The following is a 16,620-nucleotide window of genomic DNA, read 5'->3' on the forward strand; positions in this document are numbered from 1 at the left end:
AGTGGGGCTGAAGTTTAAGAATGGGGCTGGGCTAAAGGGGAAGCCAGACCTATGGACAAATGGTTGGGCTCTCTGCCCCTTCGGGATCTGCTCTGTGGTCCCTTCCCAGTTCTATGGTGGATCTGGCCAAGCAACCTGTGGATTGGATCCTAGGAAGTGGCAGGGCACCTCAAGTGTCTCCAGTTGCCTTCCATCTACTCTGCTGACTGCCCATGCACTTGTTTCCTGACCCAGGGCAGGGTGATTGCTGAGATGAGGGCTCCTGTCTCTCCAGCACAAACCCTTGGTCTGACTTGGGACAGTGGCCCTAGGGCCATCATTCTTCAAGTAATTGTGACTAGGATGAGAGGTGTCCCAGTCAACTTGAGGATCAGAGACAGACACTTGTTATCTCACCTTCAGAAAGGCGTAAACCTTTAAAGAGAAGTGCTATTTCAATTTTCTCACTCCCGTTCTTCTTTACTCTAAGACCAAGGCGGGAATAAATGCTTTTGGATTTATAGACTGAATTCTTTAAAGACACAGCTTGTTCTTTTCCAAATTTATTTTTTCGTATTGCCTGGGGCAGACACCATGGACCCCAAATGGGCATTTGGTACCTTGGTCAGATGGCTCAAAATACCAGGAGTTACCATAGGGAATATGGTGCTGCCCATCCATCTTTCCTGCTAGTCTAGAAGTCAAGTAAGTCCACGGAGGGCTTTTCTTCCTCTAGAATTTCAGGCTCCCTGAGGGCTAATTTCTCTGAAAGCTGCATTAAACTAATAGCACCATAAAAGGCCCATTGTGGGATGTAATTGGTTTGCAGGACTTTCCTATAAAAATAATAAAAAGACTGCCAGAGGCAGTTTCCAAAGGTCAATTATCTTTGTGTTGCTTGAGTTGAGTGGAGGTCAGTCCCAGAATTCCATTTTATAGGCATATTAATCAAAATACTGGGCCTGCCCTCCCCATCTGACCCCATCAATTGGAGGTAAGCCAGGGCTCCAGCCTTCCACCGAGGGCAGGGAAGGTGTTCTGGGCTCCTCTTTCCCAGGATAAGATGGACCCATTGTCACTGACAGGAATGCACAGCCAGGGGCAGAAATCCCCTAGGCCAATTAAAAGGCAGAGAAGCTACAACTGGAGTACTGAGATGAGGCTGAGTCAAGCAACCCAAGGCCAAGCCGTGTATGCCGGGAGACTGTAGGACACAGCTGTTTCCCAAGATTGGAGATGTGCAGTAGCCACCAAGCTGAGTTACTCATCACTCAAATCAACTTAAACTAGCTTTAAGCAAATGTTACGTTTTGTTGACTACCATAAGTGAAAATCTGATTCAATTTTTAAAAATTGGTACCAGGAAACACTTCTCAACTGCTTAGAAAGAAAGAAAGAAAGAAAGAAAGAAAGAAAGAAAGAAAGAAAGAAAGAAAGAAAGAAAGAAGGAAAGGAAGGAAGAAAGAAAGAAAGAAAGAAAAGAAAAGAGAAATCCTGTCTTTTGCTACAAAATGATTGCAATTAGAGATTATTACTATTGGTAAAATAAGCCAAAAAAGATAAATATGAGGTTTTCCTTGATTTGTGGTAACTGATATACAGAGCACAAGAGGTATGATGTCTGAGTGCAATTGACATTTTGAGATTAGATTGTTGTTTATACTTTCGTCTATACTCCTGAGCAACAGTAGGTTAGCTACTTACTACTTGTTGAATTCTTATTTGCTGGCGGACTAAGCCTGTGATCATAAAGTAAATTGAAAGCATAGCATTGCAAAAATTTAAAGGAAGGAAAGAGGAGGAGAAATGGTGAAAAGGAAGGAGGGGAGATAGGGTAGGAAACAGCTTCACGATCTTAAAGCTGTACATATGAAATGTATTCCCTTTATATGAGTTTTTAATATAAACTTAAAAAAGAAACACTTTTATAGAGTGAAAGCATGAGATAATATGAGCTTCCCTTAATGGGAAGACTTTTAAAAAGTTTTCCTGTCTACCTCCATATGGATTTAAACAGCCACCAAACAGCAGTACATAATGCAGTGCTGGTTGGGTTTCCTCTGGGTTACACATATGTATTAACTCCTTTAGGTTGTTCAGCAGCCCTGTGAGTCCTCAGCATCTCAATTTTCAGATGATGTAACTGAGACAAAAAGATACTAAACCATTTACCCACACAGCACAGCTGATGAATGGTACAGTCAGGATTTGAAATAGTGTGACAGGATCTGGATTTGACATTCTTGGCAACTTTTCTACTCCATCTCTATGAGAGCATATCAGTAGCTGAGAACATTAAGGCTGCATGAGTCCAGGGGCTAAAACCGTGTCCACTACCTCCCTTTTAGCCCCTCTACTACTGGGCTCTGATCTCACACCAGCTCTAAAGTGTCAAATGGCAGGCAAGATGCCAAGGCCCATCTTCTTCGTTGAGCTACCTCAGTACAAAGAGAGACTTCTTCTTCTAGTGTTCATATATCCATCCCAAGCAAAGCCTCTGAGTCCCCTGTTTGAGTGGCATGCATAACTCTGATATGAGAAGGTATGGGGAGGTATACAAGAAATCTGGCAAGTAAAACTAAGGCCACAACAAATAAGGAGAAAGAAGTTTCCCCTAAAGACTGCATGATGACCAACAATACTTGCCCACCTAATGAGAGTTATCTTATTCCAACACACACCCTATCAGCTTGTTTGGATTACAAATATTCCATTTATCAGTCACTCCCTTTTTCTTCCATCCATCCACCCACCTATTCACCCATTTATATAACCATCTACCCACCCATCCATCCATCCACATATTCAGCCAAAGAGTTGGTTTCAGAAGCAAGATTTTCTGCCTTTTTTTTTTTTGCCCTTGCTTAAAGTAAAATTTGAAAAATAACTATTCTGGGGCCCACATTGGCAGGTTAATCCACTATCTCCAGTGTCAGTATTTTATAAGTTCACTGTTCCAAGTTTCAGTTACTTCCTCCTCCGGCTCCCTTCCTCTCTCTTCCCCCTCCCCTTCTCCCTCCTTTTCTCTCCATTTCCCATCACCCTCTCTGTAGCTCTGATTTTAAATATTCAAGAGAAAAAAAATCATTGCTCTTTTCAGAACCCTAAGTTTCTAAAGGAATAAATCATCAACAAGTCTAAGAGTTTGTAAGTTTCAATAAGCACGCATAAAAAAATGTGAAAGAGGGAGGACATTTGGCACACCAAATAAGAAATAACTTGGGAAACCTGCAACACATATTGGAATACTTGGGTTCGAGGTTCAGCTCCATGTCCAGTTTCAACTCCCTGTTAATGTACACTTTGGGAGGCAGCAGATGATGGCTCCAGGACTAGAGCCCCAACCACCACATGGGAGACTTGGACTGAATTGCTTTCTGGTTCCTGGCTCTGGCCTGACCCAGCCCTGACTATTAATTATTTGGAGATTGAAAAAGCAGAAGGAATTTCTTTTCCTCTCTCTCTTTTCCTCCCTCCGTCTCTCTCTTCCGTCTGCCTCTCAAATAAACTAATAAATATTTTTATGTATGGAAATATACACCTTGGAATACTACTCAGCTATTAAAAAAAACAAAAAGCAGTTCTTTGTGGCTAAATGGGCACAACTGGAAACTATAATACTAAGGGAAATGAGCAAATCCCAAAAGGTTAGATACCACATGTTTGCCTTGATTTAACCTGTAATTTTTCGTTTGGTTGTTTATTATTTTTTGAACCTGTCATTGATACTGTCTCAACCCAGATGTTTCGAAGAATGGAACTTGCATTATTTTTAACATATTGTTTACCCAATACTATGTCAATTAATTCCATAATGTTGTATATTGATACTGAGGCCTTGTTGGGGCTTTTAACTGACCGGATCTTTACTCTGTTAGACCTATCTTCAGACCATAGAAGGTCTCCCCAAGAGGCCACTGAACTTATCTGGACAATAAGACGCTGAACTTTATGCTAGGCATGTGTTTGCAAGCAATGAATCTCAACTGAACTTGAACTATGGTTATGCAACAAGGTGGAGGAATCCACCATGGGGGGAGGGGTATGGGAGGGGTGGGGGGAATCCCCAGCGCCTATAAAACTGTACTACATAATACAATGTAAGCAACAATAAAAAAAAAAAAGAAAAAAAAAAGGAAATATACACCAAAGTATTAGCAATGGCTATTTCTGACATATGTGTAGCTTTTCTTTTTTCATTGCTGCATATCTGAATTTCCAAACTTTATGCAATGAAAATTTATTGCTTGTGTAATTTGGAAAAAAAAAAAACCTCTGAAATCTCATTACTGTGATTCTATAAGCACCAAACAATCCTTTGGGGAATTAAATTAATTATCCAGCTAGTTGATCCTGTCTGTTTGGATCTTCAACATAGAAACAGCCTGTTCACAAGCTAACAGACCAATAGCCATGACCTCTTCTGGGCTCAAGTTGATGGAGCATCACAAGACTATGGAGGATGAAGAAATTTACTTTCTGCAATAACCCAGTTCTAGTCAGGGTCAGGGATGCCATCAAGAGTCATTTCTGGGCTGAGAATAAAAGTGGAAATTATTTGGCCTTAGAAATAGCCTAGGGTCCAGTGTCATGGTATAGTGAGTTGAGCCACTTCCTTCAGTGCTGTCATCCCATATGGGTTCTGATTCAAGCTCCGGCTGCTACACTTCTGATCAAGCTCTCTGCTAATTGCCTGGGAAAATCAACAAAGTATGACTCAAGTGCTTCGGCCCTGCACCCACATGAGAGACTGGATGAAGATCCTGAGTCCTGACTTTGGGCTTGTTCAACTTTGCCTGTTTGGGCCATTTGGAAAGCAAAATCAGGGCCCAACATGATAGCCTAGCGGCTAAAGTCCTCACCTTGCATGCACCAAGATCCCATATGGGTGTCAGTTCTAATCCCAGTGGCCTCACTTCTCATCTAGCTCTCTGCTTGAGGCCTGGGAAGGCAGTCTAGAATGGCTCAAGACCTTGGAATCCTGCACCCATGTGGGAGACCCAGCAGAGGCTCCTGGATCCTGGCTTCAGATCGGCACAGTTCCAGCCGTTGCTGTCACTTGGAGAGTGAATCAGCGGATGAAAGATCTTCCTCTCTGTCTCTCCTCCTCTCTGTATATTTGATTTTCCAATGAGTAAATAAATGAATAAATCTTTTTAAAAAGGAAATACTTGCATCATTTAAAAAATAACATTTAAAAAAAAAAAGAAAGTAAAATCAGTGGGTAGAAGTTCTCTTTATCTTTCCCTCTTTGTAATTCTACTTTTCAAATAAGTCAATAAATCCTGAGGGAAAAAATAGCTTAAACCTGGATCCTAAGATTTTCAATGAAAGAATATTGACTAGGCACAGATCTTCCTAGAGGGTCCCTGGACACATGAGTACAAAGATCCACACATGTCAGCCAAAGCTCCCAAATTTTATCCTTAGTCTCATCTGGGAAAATGGAACATTGCCAGCTAACTAAGGAATAAAATTACAACGCTGATGATGCTTAAATGTGAAACTGCTCAGTGACTGAACAAGTTACACAGACAACATTCACATGGACTCCAAAATGGATTTATTTCCCAAGGAAAACAACTATTTACTGAAAATGAACTAATGTTTACCATTCTTCTCCCGTGATTCATACACATAATTTCATCTAGGCCCTTGCAACAACCAACCCTACAAGTTTTTGAGACAGAAATTTAATGAACAAAATAAGTAATGAGAAACAGATTACTTTCAAGCCTGTCTTGATTCTGTCCTATGTTTCCCTTCAGGACATCTAAAGGCCCCTGTCAACAGCATCCCAGCTATATCTGCATGAAGAAAACACACCCATAGGTGATTCATAGATGATAATTTCGGGTAACATCTGGGTGCTACATTTTCTCGCATCTTTTAATTCACAGGTAATGAAAAGGAATGTTAAATGGAAATGAGAAAGAGAGTTAATTCTAAAGAAACCAAATCAATCTAACTTTATCTTCTTCCACTGCATAGTAAGTGGCAGCTGGGGGATAGGTGTTTGGCATACCAGTTTAAGATGCCATTTGTGACACTCACATCTTACATTGGAACAGCCTGCGTTTAAGGCCAAGTTCTGCTTCCAGTTCCAGCTCCCTGCTGATGCACACCCTGGGAGGCAGTGGATGCTGGCTCCAGGCCTTGAGTTCCTGCCCCTCACTTGGCAGACCCACACTAAGTTCCAGGCTCCTGACTTTGGTGTGTCTGTCGCAGGCATCTAGCGAGTAAATCAGCAGTTGAACGTGCTCTCTTGCTCTCTCGTGCATGCTCTCGCTCTCTTGTTCTCTCTCACTTTTTAAAAATAAAGTTTTCAAAAGAAGGAAAGTGACAATTGGAACATAAGCTTTGGAGCAATTATGGCCCTTTCTAGTCTAAGCCCAACCTCTCCAGAAGGAATGTCCTAAAGTATCTGGGGGCATAAGGCAAACGGCACAGTAAGGGTCACCAGGGAAATAAAGCCCATGGTTATAAATCTCATTTTAAAAATGTTCAAAAAAAAAAAAATCCCTGTCTGATGACAGCAGGATGCACTGATGTTCCAGGAAGACAAATGAAACTGAAGCTGTTGCCGAATTTAAAGCAGAAGCCGTAATGTCAAAGTTCAGTTCCACTGCTTTGCCGAGTCCCTCATGTGAGTGCCTGGAAAAGTCCAGGTCCAGGGTCCCGTCCACAGACTCTGCCTTCTGGGAAGGGTACTCACCTAACCAGGTTTATTTCCTCTAACGTCTGGGCTGGGGAAAGTACAAATCTTTCTTCAGCATTTTATAGGAAATGAGGCTGACTTAGCGAGAGTGTGGCTTTTTGTTATTGTTCTTTACAATAACAAGAGGATTTGGATACACACCTGGGTTTATGAAATACAAATCTTGCTTAAATCTATAGATGTTAAGAAGACAGGTGATGGTTCTTTAGAGAAGCAAGCGGCACCTGACTCAAATTGCACTGAGCAATGTTCCCTCTCTTTGTGAGATATTGACAAATCTCCAGGTCTTCAGCTAGAGGAGTCGAGAATAGCAAACTCAATTCACATCACATCTCAGGTAGGCGTCTGAGTCCAAACAAGAAGAAAGTCATTATTTTTTTTTTTTTCTATTAAGCCACCAAGTACAAGTGGAATAGTTCTCTGCTTTCTTCCTTTCGACCTAAAATCTGTTAAGGACAAGAGCCAAGATTCCGGTGCCAAATATTCTGAAGACTGCACAAAATTGTTCCTTTCCTTTTCTTTTAACAAAAACAACAAGGTGTGAACAAAACTGTCACTTAACATGGTAATTAATACAGGGAGATAAAATTAGCTGCTACAAGCATTCCTTTCTTGTCTCACGCATCACTGAAGCAGAGGAGATTAACATCTTTATTGCTGTTTGAGTAATAAGCCCACCTGATGGATAGGTGTGTTCCACCTGTCTTGAGGTGGTAATAAGAGGATGTCCTAAATTAATTCTGAATGATTTCCCAAATGTCTTCATAGATAAGAGGAGTCACAGAAGCAAAAGACCTCCTTTGGTAACTCTAAAGTCTGTAAATGTAAACAGCCTTCTAAGAAATCACTTCACCTTCTGTTACACAGCATGAATATGGGTAGTACCAAAAACACGGCCAAAAGCTGTACCTGACCTGCAGGGCAAGGCAGAGCAATCTCAACTGCAACCAACAAGATAGTACTCAGGTAGTTGACCAGCTAAGTCAAACACCACACTGGCACAAGCCTACACAACACACCAGAACAAAAAGATGAAGACGCATCTCCAGTAGCCTGTGTTTGCATCAAGTTGTGCAGACTGCTTTGACTACTCTTTCCTTCTAGGGCAAGAAAGCCAAAGTTGTTTCATCTAAAAATCTAATCCAGCCATGCAGTTTGCCTGATGGTACGCACAGTGCCTCTTTAACACCATCATTCGTCGCTCCTCCATGTCTCTCTCCACCCAAAACAAAACACAGCTGCGTATCTTCCTCTTACCTTCTCCCTAGGCCCAATTTCCACCCCATGTCTCTAATTTCATATCACTTCCTGACAATACAAACTTCTGGAACTTATTGTTCCCCACAATATTTTAAACCAGAAGCTTTCATATAATCATTTCTTAGATAAAATCTTCTTTCTGTGTAGAATTAATACCCTATCAATTTTATTAATTCTGCAAGACAACACATAATTTTGGCGTTGCAAAACTCCCTCCAATGTCTCTGCTGTGAGCCTTCTTCAATGCACAAATCTCATTTTTTGAGGGCCCTGATGTGTGTGTGTTTTCTTCTCCCTCCACACAATCACTTTGTGTGACCAGGTCACCATATTTGAGATAGCCTGCTGCATTGTCAGACTGTAAATGTCTGTGGAACATTCCACAAGATAGCCACTGGAGATTATCTCCTGTGACCTGAGTCTCTGATGCTGGTTCCACTCTCAGAGACTCTACACTTCACACCAGCTCCTCTTCAGATTTGGTAACCCCATACCCAATAGCAGTTTTGTCCCTTTCCACACTAGTGTCTGACTCAGACAGCTACAGGATCCAAACATCACAGCAGGCAGGCAACTGAGGGAGAGCAGAGAGCAGCCAGCAGCAGTGCATTGGCACTGCACAACTGTCACAGGTAAATGAAGGACCAGAACTGCTGGAACTTTCTAGTCTCCAAGAAGAATATTCAATCTGGATTTCTCTTTGAGATTTCTCAGTTTTTGAAAAGTTGACAACCAAATCAGAAAATAATTTTAAACACCATGTAGGCCAAGTGAAACACATGTGCCAGTCAGATCCAAACACAGAATACAAACTGAAATCCACTTCTTGGATGCTTTCTCTTTTCCAAATTGGAAATGCAATGATTTCTGTGACATGACACTTGCTGCTTGGGATACCTTTTTATTTTTATTGGATTATGCACTGGCCTGCAGAAATGAGTATTTTGCTGACAACATACATTTACATTTGCCTGAAGGTTTTCCTTTTTCATTTCAACTAAACCTGTCTGTCATGTAGGTTGCTCACATAACAAGCTAGATGCTTCTATGCTGTTTAGGTAATAACCCATCATCATTAGTCATATCTTATATATGGACTTAAGGAATTTATTTAATTTCTCAGAGCCTCTCAGTTTCGCCCATTTGAAAATAGGATTATCTTATTTGGTGGAATTTAACCATTACCCCTCCTTTCTGGGGTGAGACTGCTTTAGAATTATGACTCATTTCTAAGGAATAGAGTAAAGCGAGTAGGTGGGGAAACCTTACAAACACTCCCTTCAAGAATCAACTAATAATAGTAAATATACTTCGAGGGGACCAGCATTGTCATACCACAGGTTAAGCTACAGCCTGGCTTGTGTCCTGGCTGCTCCACTTCTAATCCAACTTCCTGCAAGTTCACCTAGGAAAGCAATAAAAGAAAGCCCAGGTACTTGGACCCCTGCTACCTATGTGGAAGAGTTGAAGGATGTTCCTCCAGGCTATAGCCTGGCTGTTGTGGCCATTCAGGAAATGAACCAGTCAATGAATAGTTCATTCTCTGTCTCTCTCCCTTCAACCCTCACTGCCTCTCTCTGTATCTCTGTCTTTCAAATAAATAAATAAATACTTTTCGAAAAGAGTACTTTGTTCCTCAGTGGCTCAGTTGGAGCAGTGGACAGCATATCCAAGTGCACATGAAGGGTATGGCAGTACACTGGAGTCTGTGGAGGACACCTGGTACCATGACAGAGGACAAAACAAATTGGTCAACTACCCCAGTTGACTCAAGTACTTCACATGAGCAGGAAGATGGATCAAAGGTGGGGAACTAATGACTCAAATCAGGCACACTAAAATGGAATTGGTGTCCCAAGCAGTGCCCACCCCTATATTCTTCTTCTTAAGGGGAAGAAATTAGAAAAGACAGACATAGATACATGCAGACCGACAAATGTGTTGGTGGGAGGATTTTGACTTCCACATTCTTAACTAGGTATGAAGCAGGCAAGAGCCAAAAAGAATAAAAGTCAAAAGTCAGAATGGGTGGAACAAAAAAGGTAGTCGAAGTCTTGCCATTATAAGGCATTACAGTAGGAAGTCAAAGGAGTGAACTTGTTTGCCAGGAAACAATCACAATAGGGGACTAAAAGGTAAACCACATAAAGGAAGGAAAGAAGAACAAAATAATGGGCTTCTCAAAGATTCATTTATTTATTTGAAAGAGTTAGAGAATAAGAAAAAGAGATAATTTTACTGGTTCTTGGCCTTTTGGCTAAGATTAAGTGTACAGAGAGAACATCTTCTATGCACTGATTTACTCCCTTGATGGCCACAACACTCAGGCTGGGCCAGACCAAAGCCACAGCTATCCAACATGGATACAGGGGCACAAGCACTTGAGCCATTTTCCATTGCTTTACCAGGCCATTAACAGAGAACTTGATCAGAAGTGGAGCAGCCTGGATATAAACCAGTGACCACAGGAGATGCTGGCATCACAGGGAGCAGTAGCCTTACTTGCTAAACATCAGTCTCCAAGGTAATATTGTGATAGGTTCAACTACATTGGAAAATGGCTGCATTAGGTATTCTAGAACCTATGTGGAAAAATAGGCAGCCACCGTCGGAGAACAAAATCAATATGAGTGAAATAATTGGATGATTATCTGAAATAGAAGGGAGAAAGGTTGTTGAAACTAAAGAACTGAAGGAGAACCCAGGGAATTGCATGAGTCAGCCATGTTGTTGGTGAAGTCACCAGAAGCAGTGAGAGAAGCAGGCATGGAAAAGCGTACACTGAGCCAAAAGGCAAGGCTTTGGGGCATGAGGAGAGTATCTAGGAAGTAGTTAGGGAGAGGAATGAAACCTAAAGAATTGAGGAGAGAAGTAAGGCTGGATGGTCACATTCAAAGACACTGATATTTTCAAGAGAAGAGTAAGAATGAAAGCAGTAGCTTAGAGTAGGGATGACACCTGCCCCAAATCCTTAACCCAAACCAGTTTGGATGCTTGTATCCCATATGGGAGTAACTGGGCTCAAAGTTCTGGTTCCAGCTGCTGACTCAGTTTCCCACTAATGCAGACCCCTAGGATACAGCAAGCAAAGGCTCCAGTAGATCAGTTGTTGCCAACATGTAGGAAACCTGGCTTGAGTTCTCAGCTACCAGCTTTGGCCCAGCCCAGATAGGGTGGTAGTGGAGATATAGGGAATATCAAAAAACACTCTAATAAATGTAAAAATATTAATAAATTCTGCTATGTCATCACAGCGGAACAGAAAAAAAAAAAAAAAGACACAGTCTTTGTTTAAGCCACAACATAAAACAGTGTAATAGCTGGAATGAAAAGTAAGAATTCCTGGCATCGTGTCTCACAGTAAGTGTAAAGAGAGACTTTCATTTATGTGAAAGACAATTGACACAATATATTTTAACAACCATTCAGTCTTTAAAATCAATTCAAAGAGCATAATAGAAGACCTCATACTCTAGACAAGATCCTTGACCAGTTCCATTCAGATGGCAGTTAAGCAATCTCTCTGATGCCTATTAGCCATTTATCTGATTACCCAGAATGAGAATTCAGAACTTCCCAGGCTACAGCTTTTAGACAATAATAAAGCACTTCCTATATTGGGCACTTACTATGCTTCATGCTTTACCCAAATATCACACGCACTCTCCTGTAACCCTCATAACAATTCTATGAAGTGGAGATTATTATTTTCCCCCATTTTACAAAAGAGATTCTGAAAGCTGGAAAAGTTACTGAGATCAAATGGCTAGCTCAAAAAGGAGTGGGTCAAAACTGAAAAGAGAATCTATATCCCTGTGTTGGCTGCAGCGTTATTTCCAATTCCAAGATACAGAATCAGTTTGAAGTGTTTACCAACAGATGAATGAATAAAGAGAATATAATAATGAAATATATGATATATGCTTTGGATATTATTCAGTCTCAAAGGAAATTCTGCCATTTGCAACAACATACATGAATTTGGAGGACACTGTGTTAATAAGCAAAGTACCAAAATGCAAATACAGCATCGTTTCAACATATGTGAATCTAACAGAGTTGAACTTATGAAAGTAGGGAAGTGGATGGTAGGTATCACAAGGCTTGGTGGTTGGACATCCCTGGTACACAGTTTTAACTTGATAGAAAAATATATTTTCAAGACCTATTGTATAATATAACACTGTCAATATAACATATGCCTCAAACTTAAAAAAAAATTAAATATACCTCTAACTTCACACCATACATTAAATTAAGACAATAGATAGTGCCAAGGACACAGGGGGGAATGGTACCTTAACACATTGTTGATGGGACAACCACCATGGAGAACCTTCAGAAATCTGAAAATAGACCTAACATACGACCCATTCACACCTGGGTAAATTCTATTTCTGGGAATTCACCCAGAGGAAATGAAATCAGCATATCAAAGAGTTATCTGTATCCCTGTGTTTACTGAAGCTCAATCCATAACAGCTATGATATTTAATCAACCTGATGCCCACCAACTGATGACTGGATAAAGGAAATATGGTGCATATGTATAAATTTGCTAACCACCAGGAAAGGAACACATCTTCCACGTAAAGAAAAGAATTTAGATGGCCTTTATCCAGGGAACCACAGTCACAGGGTTCCCTTTCCCATGTAGTAGAAAGACAGACATGAAGGAGAGAGCTACAGAGGAAAGAAGTACTAGGAAGAAATGTGCAAGGGAGTTTTAAACCCCCGCTTGATGCAGAAACTGAACCAGGGGTCACATTAGCCCTTATTTGGTGGGGAATAATGGCTGGTGTCCATCATTGGTACAGCAATGACTCCCATTGCCTGAGGGGTCAGAGTGACTTAGCTCAAAGCAAGCTCCCCCTGACTCCTCCAATAACCATGGCAAAAATCAATATGCACTATGGAATGTGCTAACACAATCAAATTTTGGGCCCAGCACAACAGCTCAGTGTCTTGCATGGGCTGGAATCAATGTGGGTGCTGGATCATGTCCCCCTGCACCACTTCCCATCCAGCTCCCTGCTTCTAACCTGGGAAAGCACTAGAGGATGGCCCAGAGCCTTGGGACCCTGTACCCACATAGGAGACCTGGAAGAAGTTCCTGGCTCCTGGCTTCAGATCGGCTCAGCTCCAGCTGTTGCAGCCACTTTAGGAGTGAACCAGCAGATGGAAGATTCTCTCTAGACTTCCTTCTCTCTGTAAATCTAACTTTCCAATAAAAATAAATCCTTTTAAAAAACAAAAGAATCAAATCTTGTCTTTTGCAACAAAATGGATACAACTGGAAACCATTATGCTTAGTGAAATAAGCCAATCCCAAAAGGGAAAGTATATTTTCTTTGATTTGTAACAGTTATTATAGAATAAAGAAAGACAGAGATGAAATGGACATCTTCTAATATGATAGTTTTTAGCCCTTGTTTATATTCCTATGGAACTGCGGCCTTCCCATTTACACTTCTTGACCATAATGAGCAGTGGTGAATTAAGTCTGTGATGACAGACTGAAAGAATGTTTTTGTAAAAAATAAACAAAAGGTAAAAGAAGGAAACGGGGAATGAGGGAGGTACAGTGGGAGGGAGATAATGGTTATCTTCCTATCTTAGGAAACATAGAAAATTTGTTCTCCTTATACTAAATAAATACGTAAGACCAAAACATTTTAAATGAATCATAAATATGAAAGCTAAAACTGTGACATAACTTCTAGAGAAAGTGGGGGGAAGGGTGGAAATCATTAACCATTAACCTCTTAGAGTGGGCGAAAGTTTCTTAAACAGGTCAAGAAAAGTACAAATCCCACTAGAAAATCAGGATACCTTTTTTCAAATGTAAAGCTTCTGCTCGTTCAAATACACTATTAAGAAACTGAAAAAGGTAACCCACAGACTGGATAAAAACACATTTCAATGCATGGGTAGAGGAAAGTATATCTGTAAAGGCTTAATTCGTATGAAGGGAAGGGGTCTGCATTCGACTACCTTACAAAGATGAAAGACCAAGAAAAATAGGAAAAGAAAAATATTGAGTTTTAAAGCAGAAAGGACAAGAAAAGAACTGATAAACAATAGATAAATAAAATGAAACAAAAGCCTGGTTCTTCAGAAATATTAATAAATATTACATTGATAACCCCCTGGCTGGATTCATTAAAAAAAAAGAGAGAGAAGATTGAAACTACCAGTATTCATACAAAAGAAAAGGGAACCCATCTGTTCAGATCCTATCAGTGTTAAGCCTTAAAACAGTATAATGTTCTGAACATCTTTATGTCAACAAATCCAACAATATAAACATTAAGAAGACAAATGCACTAAAAGAGTCACATGATCAAAAATCACAAAAGATAAAATGAAAAATCTGAAGAGCTCTAAATCCATTTAAAACTTTTCTGCTAGAAAAAAATGTAATTTGATTGTTTGCCAGAAACATACATCAAAAAATTAAGAAAGCAGTGTCAGTTCTGTACAAATTATCCCAAGAGAAAAAAAAAGCATTTGCTAACCCAATTTATTAGATCAGCAAAATCTTAATATCAAATCCAACAGAAATATTAAGAGGAAACTACAGATCAATATGAAAATAGCTTTCAAAAATCCTTAGCCAGATACATTAATAAATCAAATCCAATAATATGAGAGTAGTAATATATTATGAGAAAGTGCAATTTACACAAATAATGTGAATGGATTTGTATTTTAAAATTGAAGTAATTCATGAGGTCAACAAAATGAAATAGAAAAAGCATACAATTATCCCAACACAAGCAGAAATTGCATTAATCACAGTTAAATAGCAACATATGATTAAACACTCTCATCAGACAAGAGATAGAGAGGATTTCTCAACTCAACAAAAAGCATCAATGGAAATCCTATAGCAAATATTTTATTTCATGATGGAAGATTTCATATTTTTCCCTGGCTGGTACAAATAAGGTAATTATAAACAAAGAAACAAACAGCAATAAGAAACATACTGATTAGAAGCAAACGTTGTCTTTATATAAAATATGATAATGTTCATAGAAAATCCTTAGGAATCAACACAACAGTAGAAGTAAAACCCGAATTTATTAATGTCATGGGATATGAAAATTCAAATATCAATTGTATTTCTATTCACTAACCAAAAATAAAATGTGAAATGTAATTTATGATAATATCAAAAACTAAAAAAAATGTTTAGGTACTAATTTTTTACTATTTTTATTATTATTATCATTTTATGATATAGTTCCATAGGCTCCTCAGATCCCCTTATTCCCTCCCCAACTTCCCTCCTCTACCTAGTTCCTCTATATCATTACCAAAGTATAGTTCTTCACACACAATCATACGTCCATCATTGCGGGCATGGACAATGGCAGAGAGTCCAGCATCCTATTGCCAAGATATAGTAAACAGTTTCATTGTAAGTCCATCTTTGAAAGTAGAGATGCATACTACATTGTATCCTCACATCTGGATATGTTAGTCTCCATTTCACAGTTACTGTATATCCCTTAAGTGAAAAGTCACAATACCAAATCAACAATAGGAAGAAAAATAGAAATTTACAATGCCGTGAAGTTAAATGACATGTTACTAGATATGACAGTCTCCATTACACAGCTATTATACATCCCCTCAGATGAAAAGCCACAAAACAAAATCAACACCAGGGAGAAAAAAGAAATTAACAACACCATAAAGTTAAATAACATGCTACTGAATGATTAATGTGTCGCTGAAGAAATGAAAAAGAAAATCGAGAACCTTCTTGAAGAAAATGATGCTACTGTATGACCTATGCTAATTTAACAAGATCTATGTATATCATCTGTACACTGAAAACTGTAGAAAGTTGCCAAAATTTTAAAATATCTAAGTAGAGGAGGATATATGTCATGGTTCTAGAATGAAATCCTCAACATTGGTAATACCAGTTCTGTCTCAACTGATCTACAGATTCGAAACGACTCCCAAATTCCTAAAAGGCTTCGCAGTATAAGCTGACATGCCAATTCTGAACTGTGTGTATAGCCAAAAATGCAGCATAACCAAAAATAAAATGCTGCAGAAGAAAGACCAAGTTGGAAATTGTATACCCATGAAGCTATTGCTTTTAAGACAAAGAGAAAACACACCACATCACAAAAAAGTTACAAAGATAAATATTAAAATATGGTAGCTGGCTGACTTTCTACAAAGTTTCAAAAGTAGTTCACCAGGAAAACCACAGTCTCTTCAGCAAATGATACTGAACAACTAGATCATCCATACAGGGAAAAAAGTGAACCTCTCTACAGAGCAGAATAATTGTCACTGCTGGAGGATGGCGGTGAAGAGCAGGAGGAGAACCAGGAGTTATCAAAAAAGACAAAGTGTTCATGCCATTGCACAGCAGGGTGACTACAGTCGATAAAAATCTATATCTCAATATTTTCAATTTAAAAATGTAAATGAATCTCTAACATCCTCTGCACATCAAATTAACTCTAAAACGATCATAAATATAAAAGTAAATGCTGAAACTATCATAAAACTACAAAAATTCAAACCTAAGATTAGTCTTAAAATAGGCAAAAAACGACCTAGGACAGACGAGGAGAAGCTATGTATGACAATTAAAGATACCTTGTCAACATTCAAAAGGTCTGCTCTTAAAA

General features: G+C 39.4%; 1 protein-coding gene across 1 annotated transcript in view; it reads right to left on the reverse strand.

Moving 5' to 3' along the window:
* Nucleotides 1-673: 673 nt before the first annotated feature.
* CFAP58 (cilia and flagella associated protein 58) overlaps nucleotides 674-16,620 on the reverse strand; it is a 115,129-nt gene continuing 99,182 nt past the window's right edge. The window contains exon 20 of the mRNA XM_040992500.1: nucleotides 674-815. Coding sequence (XP_040848434.1) covers nucleotides 674-815 — 142 coding nt within the window. The remainder of the gene's footprint in view (nucleotides 816-16,620) is intronic.

Source organism: Ochotona curzoniae, unplaced genomic scaffold (genome assembly GCF_017591425.1).
Source record: "Ochotona curzoniae isolate NIBS_2020 unplaced genomic scaffold, NIBS_Ocur_1.0 contig_66, whole genome shotgun sequence".
Lineage (NCBI taxonomy): Eukaryota > Metazoa > Chordata > Mammalia > Lagomorpha > Ochotonidae > Ochotona > Ochotona curzoniae.